This window comes from Microcaecilia unicolor, chromosome 3 (assembly GCF_901765095.1).
Source record: "Microcaecilia unicolor chromosome 3, aMicUni1.1, whole genome shotgun sequence".
Classification (NCBI taxonomy): Eukaryota; Metazoa; Chordata; class Amphibia; order Gymnophiona; family Siphonopidae; genus Microcaecilia; species Microcaecilia unicolor.
Window position 1 is genome coordinate 416,775,225 of NC_044033.1, and position 16,638 is coordinate 416,791,862.

A 16,638-nucleotide genomic window follows, 5' to 3' on the forward strand; every position below is an offset into this window, starting at 1 on the left:
TGTATTGATACAGAATACACTTCGATTTCTGCACAGAAATTAAGGTGCGATATATAGAATCCCAGGGGTAGCGTGCAAAGTTGCACGCACAAGTCATAGAATAGTGTCAGTTATGTGTATAACAATTTAATAATTAGCCACTAATTTGCATTAGCAACCATTTACTGGCTATAATTGGTGTTCATTTGCACTAATTGACACTAATTAGCAATTATGCATATAACTTCCCTTAGGATTCTGCAAATTGCACATGCAAAATCCATAGTGTTCAATGATGCCTTGATTTAGGTGCCACAGTGGGGCATGCATAGTGTGAATTCTATCATGACATCTGTGCATGCCAAAACCATTATAGAATGCTATCATAAAGCCACTTTGGCATGCCAAAAATTAGGCATGACCACTTACGACAGATCAGTGACTGGTGTAAGTTGACGTGCCATGCAATGTGAGCAACTGAAAGTATTCTATAAGTTGTATGCATTGCTTGGTGATACGCTCATGTCCCACCCATGCTCCATCCTTGTGTACACTTCTTTTCAGTTATATCCTATAGCCCTTAGATATTACCTTATGGAGCAGTGTCTAGTGCATGTGTGTGCATAACTGGCAATTATTGGCACCTCTGATATGTGAAAGTGCCCGTAGATTTGATCGTATCTTTCTGTCATTGCAGAATCATCATTGGTTCCCTATCGAGCAGCGAATACTATTTAAATTGCTGACCCTTACTTTCAAAACTCATAGAGTAGGACCTCCTCATTACTTAGTGACCCTCGCTATCCCAGTACTTCCCAATTCTAGATCTGCACAATTGGAGTTTATGAGGCATCATGCTTTCTATTTTTTGGCCCTTTCAATTGGAACTCCCTTCCTTTACATATCCGTGCTTTATAGGTGTTTTAAAACTTTAAAAATTTTAAGCAGCTATGTAAACCTGGTTATTTCAACAGGCATTCAATTCTGCCTGATATTTTGATCACATCAGTTGTCAGTTAACGGATATCACCCTGTTACTTCTTCCCCCCTATTCTCTCTACCCATCTTCTCTTTTCTTACCCTCCCTTCCTGTCTGTTCCTTTTTAACCACTACACCTGCTTAGGTATGTGTGCTCTCGGATGTGTGTTCTAATCTTTCCTGTCTATTTTTGTAGTCCTTTTCAAAACTTTTTTACTAGTCTGTACACTGCTTAGATCTGCTAGTTAGCCCAGGTGATATAGAAAATTCTAATAAACTATAAACTATAAGCAAAGACCTGATTTTGTTCTTTGATTTTGTCACAGATATAGTGGAATGAGAGAAGCCAAGGTTGGACTCATGCTTTCAATTCCTCGCCTAAAAACTGAAGCAAAAACTGAGGCCGCACGCCGTTATTCTGCCAGCGGCACCACAGTCCAGATCGATTCATCAGCTACTGTTTGTGATTCTTCTGCCTCAAGCAGTGTGATTTTCACATATGGTATGCCAATCTGTCCTTTTTTATTGCAGTACATATGATCATGTGTGCAAATGGCCTTGTACATTTCATCCCACAGGCTGTTATCAGGAAGGTGTCAGCATTTTTCTATCCTTTAATCTTTCTCTGCCAGTCCAGGGCCTCAGTATTGTTCTTGACTTAATACCTTTCCTGACTGATTATTGTGGATTCATTATAACAAGGTTATGTTTGTTCGCTTTCCTCCAACACAATTGTCACTGAATATAAGCAAACACAAAAAGGTATTAGACTTGAAGTTATTTTTATGGATTCCATTAGGTAGTTTCAATCACCACTGACATCAGTGAACTTATAATTAGGATATTTGTATTGTAACAATCATAAAACCACACGTAATGTAACAGTTGCTATTGTAGTGAATGCATTGATGAAAGAATCCATTTTCTCTCATCCCATATATGTTATGATTTTCAGATAAAGACAAGATAGAAATAGACTGGAATGTAGACACCAGCACTGACCTGAAAACCATGATTTCCAAACTTCCTAGTGATTTGGGGATTTCTGATTGGTACCGCTACCCTGAAACTGCCCAATCATATGCAAGTGACATTTTGGACTACAATGTTGCCAATACTGATATGACCTTAAGACATATTATTTCACAGTCAGCAGTGGTAAGTGATATGTATTTTGAAAATAATTTTATTCAACTTAAATTAGCATTGACATATGGTTAGGCTTACTAAAGTGTGCTACCGTGTTAGCATGTATTAAAATGCATTACAAACTTTACCACAGGTCCAGTTTTCTGCTGTGGGGCCTATTTATAATATAACCCAGGTCGGCAGCTTAGTAAAAGGGCCCCTAAAAATTAATTTTGTAAACTATTTTCCATTCATAAAAGGTCTTTTATAAAATTGCTTGACCAAATATGTGTGTATATGTACATGTGCCAAAAAGATTGTGTACATATATGCACAACTTGTGTACATGTTTCTGGGAATATAGTTTGAGTGGAGATAGGTGGACTTTTGATGTAGATACAAGCATAGAATACATGCATACATGCCTGATATTCAAAGGATTTATGCTCCTAACATTGACAATCACATCCACTTCCAAGCTCACTCACAAATAAACCACTCTATACAACTTTGTAGTGGAACAAAAATTTGACCCCAGCTTTATTAAAAACAATATCAGCAAATACATTACATAGACAACTAATAGCATGCAACCTTCAATTTCACTTAACCAATTTTCTGCTGCTAGTCGGTGACGAACTAGCCTCCGAATTTCACCACTCACAATATTAAGTGTTCTATCTTAAATGCATTCCAGGGAGACCTGTGGTGTCATCAAGGCCTCACCTCAGCTTGTGGCAGTCTTACACACCAGCATATAATACTAATTCAGTCATTACTGAAGGCCGCTTTCCAATTGTTACTGGTTCTTTTCCGCAGCTGCAACAAATCCCCCCAACCCAGTAACCACCCTTCATACAACTCACAATACAGAAAAAAATACAATAACCTCATCCTCAACAACACAACTCCATACCTCAAGAAACCACAGAGGGCAGGCCCGGTGGGTTTAAAATGATCAAAATTATAACCTCCTCAGCCCCGTTTAAACCACCCACCACCTAAGCCCTTCTTCACCAAACAATACCCTTCCAAAAAACACCAACCAACCAACCAAACATTAATATCTTAGCTTCCCCCTTTCTCAATTTTCATCCAATCCCTGCCTCCCTTCAGACAAGCTCCAATCGTAATCTGCTCCCATACTCCTATGATTCCCTTAGCAACGCTTTGCCCTTACAATGTACTTAAATTTGTTCTTTCTTAACTCTGCTTCCCTAATGACTCTAATTAAAAATGACTCTAATTAAAATTGTTAATATTTCATCCTTAACACTCCTCACTCCCTTTCCCAAAACCATTCCTGCTATTCCTAAAACCCCACCCCATGACTAAAAAATGGCATATCCTCCATCTGAAGTGATGCCATGGTTATTTTGTCCTCGGGTAATTCCTCGGGCTTTCTTAACTTTGAGACCTTTGAGAGTTATACGCTTAAATATGCCTCTTTGAAAATTTACTAGGGCTGCCTAAATTATATTCAGAATTTCACTAAACTCCTAAATTTCAGAGCAAGAGAAGTGGGTAGCAATAGGGGCACATTAATGGTGTGAAAAAAAATTTAGGAGTTAGTGCTGATTTGCAGCACTAGGATCATAAATCTAGCAAAGAGAATGGCCTAAATTTATAAGCTCCTAAATGAAGATGAATTTCAGATGAAATTTTAGGCTCCTGAGGGCCCTGTTTACTAAGGTGCATTAGCATATTTAGCGCATACTAAAAATTAGCGCACACTCTGTAGACACCTGTAGAAATAGTATAGGCATCTATACGGTTTCCGGAGGTTACTGAACACAAACTTATTCAACAAGACCTATAATAAGAATTCTTCATAAAAAACTCATTTCACATCTATATTAGAACTAATCAACACTGAATTCCTTAAACTGATTACTTTAATCATATTGTCATTTTTTTTACCCCTTACATAGCTTGTAATGTATTAATTATTTCTTTATTTCTAATTCTCATGAATTCCATTTACATTAATCAAAATAATACTATGTTCTTCTTATTTCGCTAATGATGACTGTCATGGCGGCATAATGTAAGCCACATTGAGCCTGCAAAAAGGTGGGAAAATGTGGGATACAAATGCAGTAATGGTTAGCGTGTGCTAAAAACACTAGCATGCCTCTAGCACAGCTTAGTAAACAGGGCCCCAAGTTTGGCTGAAAACAGGATCCACTGTAATATCCCAACTTAAATTTAAGTGCTCTGCTCATTTTCTAAACCTTTGACTAGGCTGTCATCATTTCAAGATCAGTTTTAAAAAAATCGAATTGGTAACCTGCATAATTTGTAGCACTAGCTGGCTAAGTTCATCTGAGGACCCAGCTCCACAAAATCAAACCAATCAAAATTTAACTGGCTAGTTTTAGGAAAATATTCAGCTTAAAACCAAGCTGGCTAGGTTGAGCTGAACATTTGCTTAAAATGACTGTAATTAAGACCCTGTTTATAAGCTGTGCTCTGCTCAGTGACTCTTTAAATACCTACTTCAGATAACATAACATTTTTGTGTACATTTCTTATCTGTATATATCTGTTTTTGTTGCAGTCAGCCAATGAGTGGCTAGAGAGGACAGCCAAAGATTCTGCTTATACAGCAACCTTACAAAAGAAAATACATGCACTACGAGAACTGAACTTTCCAAAATTCACAGTTCCCGAGGAACTGTTCTTAAAGAGGTAAATAAGGCCATAGGAAATAAAAATGTCTATAAACTACTGAGGGTCCCAAAAAAGAAGTAGGCAAGTGGTCCACTAGTCCCAAAAGGATGGTAGTCGTAGAAGCAGTCAATGTTAATGGAGGATAAAAAATCTTTCATTTTGAGAATCAAATATATAATCAAGCCCGACAAGGCCGTGTTTTGCCTGGCAAGCACTGCTTCAGGGCTGCTGCTAGACAGCGACCCCCTGGAGTCTGAAGGTCCTACATTGCCTTTGCAGCCCTTGCCGGATGAAATACAGTCGTGTCATGCTTGATTCTATATTTGATTTTCCAATAAAATATCTTTTATCTTCCATTAACCATATCTGCTTCTACGACTGTCATTCAAACTATTGAAATACCTACTTTATTAAATACTGATGTAAAGAAGTGTTACTATCTAGATTACTGAAAAATAGAGCTTATTATTTATTTGTGGAGAAATCACATTTTAGTTGATAAAGGTGCAAACCTTTCCACTTTCTCATGTAAAAATCCTTCAAAGCTCGAATGAAAAGTATCTCCATGGTATTTTCTCTACTACACATGCCAGTAATAGAGCCAATGACAAATTAATGTTGTCTGTTTACCAAGCAGCATTAGAGTTACCTATTAACACGTGGCTTTAACATTTGTGTCAGTAGCCAAATTAATGTAATATTTATACAATAATGATGTTTAAATTCCACTGAAGTATGCAAAGTAACATATATTATTGTGTTAGGCATTATCCTTAATGCTATTTAATAAGCAGTTTGCATAGGATTCTGTCTCTTTACAGCACTCATCCAGCACTGTTGGATTTCCAGATTTTAGGCCCTCCCTAGTCCTGCCCAAAACACTTCCAGAACATGCCCCCTTGCTATTTGGACATACTGCAGTGCTGGACGTCCCTATTTTACCTTTGCAAAATCAGGATTTGGATGTTTCAAGCACATGGACATCCATTTGAGATGTCCATATGCTTAGAAAATGAACGCCAAAGTGACTTTAGCAATGTCACAAGTGGTAGAAGCAAGATTTGAGTCCTGACTTCCCTGGCTCTCAGCCCATTGCAAAAATACTTGGACATAATAAAGATAAAACATTTTGGTTGTACCACAGGAAGGCAGTATATCCAATCCATGACCCTTCAAACCAGTAGACCACTTCCTCTTCTAGAGCTGAAAGACTCTCTAAACCTGAGCCATTGCACTGAATAAATAACTAATCTAGTTAGTCTTGTGTCTTATTCATACGTTTGTTTATTTTGACTTTCAAAAATTTATGCTGTTATACTTTTAGATACATATACTTTCTGGCTTTTGGAAACTTCATGTATATATAGCATGATCCAACATGTAACTGTTTTATGTCTTATTTTTTTTTAGTGGTGGCAGAATCAAGTATTTGTTTAACAAAGATAGTATTATAATTGATGTGCCTCTGCCCTTTGGTGGAAAATCTTCAGAAGATCTGAAAATTCCAAAAACCATAAAATCACCATCATTAAAAATGGAAATAATTCCAATAAAGTTGGCATCTCAAGAATTGCAAATTCCATCCTTTACTATTCCGGAGTACTACAAGTTACGCATGCCTTTAATTGGTGTTCTGGATACTTCCGTGAATGTATACAGCAATTACTACAACTGGTCTGCATCCTATAAATTGGGTAACACTACGACGAATGATTTTTACCATTTCATTGCAAATTATCAAATGAAAGCTGACTCAGTTCTGGACCTTCTTTCATATAGCATGGATGGTAAGAATGTTTTAATACTAATACTTGAAAACCTACTGTAGAGCTGTTTTGAATCATAGAGCTGGCTGCGATTGATGCAGGAGGGGGGAACCTTATGGTCATCAATAAGGATGATAGCTGGTGTCTGGACACAGGATTCCAGATGGAGATCTGGTATATGTCTCCTGGTGTCAAGACCAAGACCATTATTGTAATTACTAGATTAGTGGGATGGGAAACAGAGGCATAGCCAGAACTCCATTTTTGGGAGGTCTCAGGGTAGGCTTCAGGTACCACATATTTCCTCTCAACTCTCCCCCTCCTCCGCCTGCCTCTTCCCGCTGCAGGGCAGCATTACAAATCATATCTTTGCTGATGAGGATACCTAAGCCCCACCAGCCAAAGAGATTCACTGCTGGAGACCCCATCTGTGCTGCCTGAATCTCTTTGGATGGCAGGGCTTGGGCATCCCCACCAGCCATGTATCTGGTCTTTAATTGAGAAGGGAGCCTGAGCTCAAAGTAGAGGAGGGGTGCTCAGGCCCCCAAAGCCCCCTTGTGACTATGCCACTAGTGAGGAAGGGTAATTTGAGAGAATGGTCATGATGACAGAGCCATGAGACTACTTTCTATTGAGATGGAAGAACAAAGAAAAAAAGACAAACAACTGGACCAAAATGGACCAAAACTAAACATCTGTCCTTAACTTCCTTTTATTTTTAGGTTTCACTTTTAAACAAATTAATTTGCATTCATTGGCCATCTTCTCATAAATTAATGAAGGAAATATATCAAATATTGTTTATATATTTGAAATGTTTTAACCTGCCATATCAAAAATTCATGGTATATAGATATATACCCATGGTGTTTCGCCTTTACTGACATCATCAGGAGAATCGAGATTCAGTCCAGTAAAGGCAAAACACCATGGGTGTTGAGAATTGAAGTGAGAATATAAGATCGATCAACTATAGATGAAAAACTGTATCGAGTTTTGAGTTTTTAATATCATGTTTCTACACGCACTAAAGCTTCTGGCTATCGACTAGGTAACAGAGCAGCTATAAAGAGCACCAGCCCGCAGCTAAGTACTCATTGACTGAAACCAATGTTTATTTTAACATCATGTTTAATGTAGGAGGCAGGGAGGGCTGAAGTGCAGTGATGCTTGTGAAACATATTACCATTCCAGTTGACTATCCAGAGTAATATGTTATTGACTGAACACTTCTAACACCATTAAGCATAGTGTGTTTGCACTGTTGTTCACAGCATTGAAAAAAATACAAAAAGAAAGACGGGAATTGAAAGATTAGAATGGTTTCTATGTAGCATATAGTGATATATCTTGAAACCAGGACGTAGTGATACCCCAGTATTGTTGCAGTACTTTATTAGAGTCGCCAAGTTGAGTCTAGATCATTTAAATGTTGGCCCTTTAAAATTTAGCAATTTCCTAAAAGAAACGTCCATAAGCCATTATTAAGATGGATTTGGGAAAATCCACTGCTTATTTCTAGGATACAAAATCAAAGGCAGTAGAGCAGTCACTCGGAGTAATAATCAACCACCTCTGTGATATTTTTCTTTTTTTCTTTACTTTCTTTTTGATAATCAGGGAGGAGTCTCATATGTTCACCATGGCCGAATTCACTTCACCCATGCGGTGAACCTATGCTCGTGTGTGTATTTTTAATCATAGACTCACCCCCCACCTTTCCTTAATTCAAAGAACTTAATTCGCTCTAGACTTTGCATTGGTAATCATCTCACTCTGAGGTAATACTATTAATGCTGATGGCTAAATAACACTTATCTGTATCTGCCGGTGTGCTCTCATTTCCCGACAGGTGCCTGTTTCGCTATTCAAGATTTGTCAAGGGGCCATCATAGCACCGGACTTTCTTGTTGCCTTCTTGTCACCATATATCCAGAGCTAATGTATAGACAGCATTAGTAGAGGAGTGCCTTACACATTTGACTATTTCTAGGATAAGCAGCATAAAATGCATTGTACTGTTTTGGGATCTTGTCAGGTGGATTAGTCACTTTTGGAAACAGGATACAGGGCTTGATGGACCTTCAATCTGTCCCAGTATGGTAACGCTTATGTTCTTATGTTCCAAATTATTTAAACTATCTAGGATAAGCTGATTTAGCTCAGATTCTGAATTGAATATTCCTATCCAAGTCTGGATTAAGAACAATTTGAATGATTCAGTTATGGCCTAATTTAGAGCTAGAATCAGACTGTAATATGAGCACTCAGTTCACCTTACTTTAATTAATGAACAGTTTTATATTAAATATTTCCCTTCTTACGGACTGCAGAAAAGATTTCCTTTTTTTTTTCTTTCAAGAAGGCATTGGTGAGTGTGCCTTATAGGATGCTTTGAAATTTGTACAATAGTTGCAAAGCGATAATGTCTTTCTAAGTGCATTCTCATTTGACTATTAAGAGTATTCCTTATAACCCAAATCAGCAAAATTTATGGAAAGCACATATATTAGGAGTAAATTGCATTTAAGGTATATTATTTGAGAGCAAAGTCACATGAATTACAATCAAATTGAAATCACTCCATTTAATACAGTAAAACCGGTAGTTCAGGTCTTGCTGGTTGAGTGAAATATGGACTGATTTTTTTTTTGCTGCATGTGAACTATTTTGCCCCTATATTTATGTTCCATTGTGTTTTCTCTTTTTTCGTCTAGGTAATGCAGCAGCATACTTTGTGCCACAGACAACATTTTCCTGGTCATTTGAAAGCTCTTTAAAACACAAGCTTCTCAACTCACGTTTAAAGCTCCATGAAATCAGCACCATGATGAACAAGCCTGTTTCTAAAGGAACCTATGAATTTTATGCATCAAGTGTTTTGGGTACAGAGATTTCTGTTTCCTCTTCTGTAGAAACAAAAGAAAGAGAGGCCAATATGGTTGTTTCCGAATCAAATGTGGATGGGCAGCTGAAAATTGGATCTTTCTTTGCCAAAACTCTTTACAACATGAAGTATGAGATAGAACTCAGAAGCTTGGAAATAACAACTGAATCAAACCTAAACTTTGATTCATCATATCTTCAGGCCACTAACAAAATAAATGGCAGATTTTCAGCTGAAACACTGGAAATTACTTCAGCTACTGATGTACAGCATGGTACTTTAGTCAATGAAATTGTATTACATTTCAGACACAGTTATAACAATAGGTACTTAACTTTAAAATGTGACACCAAGGGACAATATGAGAATTTGGTGGCTCTTAACAAAATTGATCTTTCTATATCAAAACAGATGGCTTCAATACGCTGTCAGTACCAAGCTGACTATAAGCATAACAAATATGTTACCCTGCTTTCTGGTTCACTGAATTCCAATGGTCTGGAATTTAATACAGATATCAATTTCAACAATCAAGCAAATCGGGCTGCTCACAAAGCTACATTGAGAGTAAATCAAAATGGTTTAGCCACCAGTGCAACTACAAATATAAATTACAATCCACTAACCTTTGGAAATGAATTCAATGCTGGAATTGATACCTCAGGAGCCACCTTGAAAGTTACAGCCAATGGACTTTATCGGGAACATAATACAAAATTCAATATGGATGGAAAAATAACTTTTATGGAAATATCTTTAGGTAGTGTATATCAGAGTACTCTTCTAGGTCTGGATAGCAAAAATATTCTAAATTTTAAAATGAATAAAGAAGGACTGAAATTTTCAAATGGCTTAGTAGGATCTTATAACAACATGAAACTTGAACACAACAATGACCTGAGTATTATTGGTTCCACAATGGTTTTCTCCTCAAAATTTGAAAACATCATTAGTGCTTATAAGTCTTATAAACAAAATTTTGATTTGCAAATACAGCCTTTCACGCTATCATCAACCTTAAACAATGATTTCAGATACGATGAAATCGATTTGTCCAATAAGGGACAATTGCAGCTTGAGTTTTTAAAGATCAGCCTTAATGGTGATATGAGAGGAGCTTACAAAAAGGATGAAATAAAGCATACTTACACTTTCAGTTATGCTGAGATGACTACAAATTTTAAAACCAATACAGTTGCAAATATTCAAGGAAAAGCACTTACTCATAGAGCCAATGTAGAAATTGCTGGACTTTCAGCTGCGTTTAGCAGCAGTACAAACTGTGAATCTAAATCATTGCGTTTCAACAATGTAATGACCTCAGTTATTCTCCCATTTACTATCATTGTGGATGCACATACCAGTGGGGATGGAAGACTGATGGTTTGGGGAGATCACACAGGCCAACTTTATAGTAAATTTCTTTTCAAGGCGGAACCCCTTGCTTTTACATTCTCTCATGATTACCGAGGATCTACTGAACACACTATGCACAATGGAGATATACACAAAACACTAATTGATAACAAAGTTAATGCATTGTTTAATCCATCTGAGCAATCTGGATCTTGGAAATTAAAGAGTCAATTGGATAAAACTGCATACTTTCAAGATGCCACTGCTTACAACAACAGAGAGAAAATTGGTATAGAATTGACTAGCGAGGCACAAGTAGATGTATCTATGCTGGATTCATCAATAGATCTGCCATTCATATATGTTAATCTAATTGATGCTTTAGATCTGAGGGACAATATAGGTCAGCCTCAAGAATTCAGTATTTCTGGGTCAGTGATATATGATAAAAACCAAGATGTGCATGTCATCAACCTACCATTTTTGGAAAACCTACCAGTATATTTTGAGCATATTAGAAAATTCATATTATCTTCATTGCAGGCTATTGAAAACTACTTTAAAAACATCAATATTGATCAGTATGTAAAAAAGTACAAAGCCACTCTGGATAAAATTCCACAGCAAATGAATGAATACATAAACAAATTAGAAGGGAAGGTTCATTATGCAAAAGAAAAACTTACTGTATTAATAAAGGAATATAGAATAACCGTAGAAGACCTCCACAATACACTGAATAATGTCCAAATGCATTTCAAAACTGTTCTTTCTAAACTGCAGGATTTTCTGAAAGAACTGGAACAATACATCAGAGACAATTCTGATTTGAATAACCTAAGGATGGCCATTGAAAATATTATCAATGAAATTGTACACAGTTTGAAACATTTAGACGAAAGCTATGGTATCAGCAAAAATGCCATTAAGGCCCTTCAGGACCTTTTGAAATTTGTTGATCAGTTTGATGTTAGTCAGTTTGAGTTTAACGAGATAGGAAGAAATGTTGCACTTTGGTTGAACAACATGGACAATGAGTATAAAATCAAAGATAATATAAAAGAAAAGTTACAACTACTAAAGAATCAGATTGAGAAAATTGATCTCCTGAGTATGGCAGAAAACTTGAAAAGTCAGATACAGGCCTACAAAATAAAAGAACACATAGAAAATCTAATCATTTCATTTCCAACTGAAAAAATAAGTACATTTATTGAACAAGTCAAGGACTTTGTTATATCACAGCTTGACGAATATGACGTGGTTGAGAAAATCAATGTTATTGGAGATAAAATGCAGGCTCTGATTGTGAAGTTTGAAGTTGAAAAACAGTTTCAGCTTTTCATAGATAAGTTCATCCAAATGGTTAAACAATGCAAAGTGAAAGAATTAATCAAAAAAATAACAAACCTGATGAAAAACATAGATGTCAAATCAAGTTTTGATAAACTTGTGAAGTTTGTTGATGATGCCATTAAACAAATCAAATCATATGACTACAAGAAGCTGATTGATGACATGAACAGATTCCTTGATATGGCTATAAAGAAGTTAAAATCATTTGATTATAATGAATACGTAGATAACATTAATCAAAAAATTAGGGAATTGACTCAGAAAGTGAATGATGAAATTAAGGCTCTTGAAATACCTCAAAAGACAGAAGCCCTGAAACAGTACATAAAGGATGCTTGGCTAATGGCTGTGAACTACATGGAGCAGTTAAAAACTACAAGGTTTGCGATACTTATAGAATGGTTTAGAGATCTTTTAAATTCAGCAGCACTGAATGAATTAAAGAAAAGGATACTAGAAAACCTTGAAGATATGCGAGATACTATTTATAAAATGGATATCCAAAAGGAATGTCAAAGGTATTTACGGAAAGTGAGTCACATCTACAATCAGATTGTCACATACATTTCTGACCAATGGAACATTGCTGCAGAGAAAATTACTACATTTGCTAGAGAACTCAATATAAATGACTGGGCTGAAAATGTGAAAACATTTGTTGAAAATGGCTTTATTGTTCCAGAAATAAGGACTGGTTTTATCAATATTCCTACCTTTGAAGTAAGCCTAAGAGCTCTCAGAGAAGCAACTTTTCAGACACCAGATTTTATAGTTCCACTGACTGACTTGCATATTAAATCAGTGACAATAAATATGAAAAAGCTGAAAGAAATATCAATTCCAACCAGATTTACAATCCCTGAATTTACTGTCCTAAATACGTATAAGGTTCCTGCATATACGATTGACTTGAATGAGATCAAACAGAAAATTGTGAATATAATAGATCAGATGATGTCCAGTGAATTCCAGTGGCCTTCAACAGAAGTTTATTTTGGAGATCTGAAGATGAATGACTTATCTTTTGCTGATATTTTATTTCTGGAGATACCTCTCCCAGACTTACAAGTACCTACTATAATTATTCCTAAGCTAACTAATCTCCAGATCCCTGACATTCGGATACCAGAATTCCAGCTTCCACGTATACCACACACAGTGTCTGTCCCTATATTTGGTAAATTTACTGGAACTCTTAAAGTTACATCCCCCTTTTTCACACTGAGGTCTACTTCAATTGTGCAGAATACTACTGTGTCTGCAAAGAGTCCTGAGTTTCTGGCATCGCTGTCAACTCAAACAACATCCAAAGCAGAGGTTTTGGCCTTTATACTTGAAGCAGATGCTCGTATTTCAGCTCCAAATATGGCTAAGTTGCTTCTTAAAGAATCTTTTAAGGTCTCCCATAAATTTTTAAAAATCGACCATAATAATGAAGTAACTTTTTCAGGTACAGATATCATTGGGAAAGCAAAAACACTGACAAGTCTGAGTACTGAAAAAAATTCAGTTGAAGTGCAAAATGATATGACTATAAAGTTGGAAAATAAAATCACTGTAGACATGAATACAAAATATACGCATAAATTGAATATCCCACAGGCTGAATTCGTAAGCCAGCTTGAATTTCAGAATGAGGTAAATACTTTGTTAGAAGCAGGGACAATAGCATATACTTCACTTGGTAAAGGAAACTGGAAATGGACTTACTCTTCCTTTACTGATGAAGGAACCCATGAATCAAACATAAAATTCAGAATCACAGGACCTGTAGTCGAATTATCTGGTTCAAATAAGATCTTTGACAAACACCTGAAACTTGAACAAAGTCTGAATTATGAGTCTGGCTTCTTAAGATATGGCACACTTGAAATAATTTCTAAAGCAGAATCTCAGTATGTGGGCCTTAGCGTTTTGAACATAAAAGCAAAAGGACAGTTTAATGAAATGAAAGTTGAACTAGAAGGAACTCATAAGGCAGAACTTGCAGGACGAGCTATTGGAACAATAAATAATACTCTTTCCTTCTTCATACAACCATTTGAGATACATTTATCAACTATTAATAATGGAAACTTGAAAGTTAGTTTCCCACTAAAACTGATAGGTAAAATTGAGTTTGTAAATAATTATATTTACACACTCAGCTCAGCAATTCAACAAGTCAGATGGCAAGTTAATGGCAGATTTAATCAGTACAAATATGCCCATGCTATTTCTGCAGGTAACAATGCAGAAACAATTGATGCTCATGTTGCGATGAATGGTGAAGCAAATCTGGATTTTCTAACACAGCCTATAACTATTCCTGCAGTTCAAATCCCTTTTACTGCAATTGAAACTTTGGAACTGAAAGATATTTCCTTGTGGGAAATGACAGGTTTGAAGAATCTTTTGAGAACAACTAAGCAATCTTTTGATCTGAGTGTAAGAGCCCAGTATCAGAAGAATAAAGACATGCATGTTTTGCAAATCCCATTAACCACAGTTTATGAATCAATTAACCATAACATAAAATCATTTAATAAGCATTTTGAAAAAGGAAGAGATTATACATTCAATTTTCTTACTGATTCATACAACAAAGCCAAAGCACAGTTTGACAAGTATAAAATAGAAAATTCAGTTGGCAATCATCCACGGCATTTTAGAATTCCCGGATACACTATACCAATTGCTAAAATTGAGGTTTCTCCATTCACAGCTGAGCTTCCAGAATTTGGCTATATCATCCCTAAAGAAATAAGTACACCAAGTTTCATGGTTCCAGGTGTAGGCTTTTCAGTACCATCTTATAATTTAGTCCTACCATCACTGGAGCTACCAGTACTTCATGTTCCTAGCAACCTTCGTAGGCTTTCACTACCTAGATTCAAACTGCCCAGTGTGCAAAACAGCATTTTGATTCCAGCAATGGGAAACTTGACATATGAGTTTTCGTTTAAATCAAATGTGATTTCTTTAAATACAAATGCAGGATTATTTAATCAGACAGATATTTCTGCACGCTTTAGTGCCTCCTCTACGTCTGTTTTTGAGGCTCTGCAGTTTACTTTGGATGGCACAACAAGTCTAACACGGAAAAGAGGCTTGAAGTTAGCTACTGGCTTGTCCTTGAAGAATGTGTATTTGGAGGGAAATCATGACAGCTATTTGACCCTCACAAAGAGAAACATGGAAGCTTCAGTAGCAACAAATGGCAGAGTTAAAATGCCAATTTTGAAAATGAATATTAGGCAGAAACTTACTGGAAATACTAAATCCAAGCCTTCTGTCTCTTCAGAGGTTGTGGTAAATTATGATTTTACTGATTCCAAATATAACAGCAAAGCTAACGGATTCGTTGATCACAAAATGAAACTGGAAGGTCTAACATCATATTTTTCATTGGAAACATCCACAAAAGCAGACATCACTGGAGTCTTTTTATCTGGACCTGAATTTTCTGGGAAACTCAATAATGAAGCAAGTACCTATCTCAGTGCTAATGGTGCTCGTTCCTCTATAAAACTTGAGGGTAATTCTAGACTTGATAGATTTGGACATGTGACCATAAAAGAAAATCTTGCCAGTGAAGTATCTACTCGACGTATTTATGCTATTTGGGAACACAGTGGAGAAAACGACTTCAGCTATATAGCTTTAATGACCAAGGGCAATCAGAACAGCAAAGTAATGTTAGACATGACTGCATGGAGTTTGGCAACACTATTCGAGCTGAAAGGTAGCCAACGAATCCCTTTGCTGGATGAAACCACTTTCAGTCAAGCCGTATCATTAAAACTTAACACTGAAAAGCAGGAACTTGGATGGACAGGCCAAGGTGCTACCCAATCAGTAGTCCTCAGTCATGATATTCAGCTTGAAAATAATAAGACAGCGGCACAATTAAACATCACTGGATCTATAGAAGGATATATGAATGTCCTCAAATCAATTGAACTGCCTGCCTATGATAAAAGTATTTGGGACATCTTGAAATTCGACCTTACCACAAATGCTGACCAGATGCAGTCCGTAACTGCTTCCACAGTGCTGGTTTATTCAAAAAACAAAGAAGGTTTCTTTTTCCCTATACCAGTGAGTAAACTTGCTGATGGATTTATTATTACTATTCCTGAATTAAGTCTGATCAAAATTCCTAAAAAGATAAGCAGCTCATCATTTGATTTCACTCTGCCATCACTAACAGATGTGAAATTTCCAAAAGTTGACTTTAGTACCAAATATACTGTCCTAAAGGAGTACAACATCCCATTCTTTGAAGTCATGATGAATCAGTTTGAAATAACACTTTCCCAATTTACCCTTCCAAAAAGTATTCTTGGTTTGAATTTCAATGATATCGCTAATAAGATTGCAGACTTTGATTTGCCATCAATTACAATTCCTGAACAGAAAATTGAGATTCCACCTCTCAAAATTAGCTTGCCTGGAGGACTTCTCATTCCAGCCTTTGGTACTTTGTCTGGAACTTTCAAATTTGCCTCACCAATATACAACGTCAGGTGGTC

General features: G+C 36.4%; 1 protein-coding gene across 1 annotated transcript in view; it reads left to right on the forward strand.

Annotated features, from left to right (window-relative positions):
* The window catches only part of APOB (apolipoprotein B), an 81,627-nt gene that overhangs the window by 46,749 nt on the left and 18,240 nt on the right, over positions 1 to 16,638 (forward strand). The window contains 5 exon segments of the mRNA XM_030198810.1: positions 1,285 to 1,460; positions 1,914 to 2,116; positions 4,647 to 4,777; positions 6,170 to 6,546; positions 9,243 to 16,637. Coding sequence (XP_030054670.1) covers positions 1,285 to 1,460; positions 1,914 to 2,116; positions 4,647 to 4,777; positions 6,170 to 6,546; positions 9,243 to 16,637 — 8,282 coding nt within the window.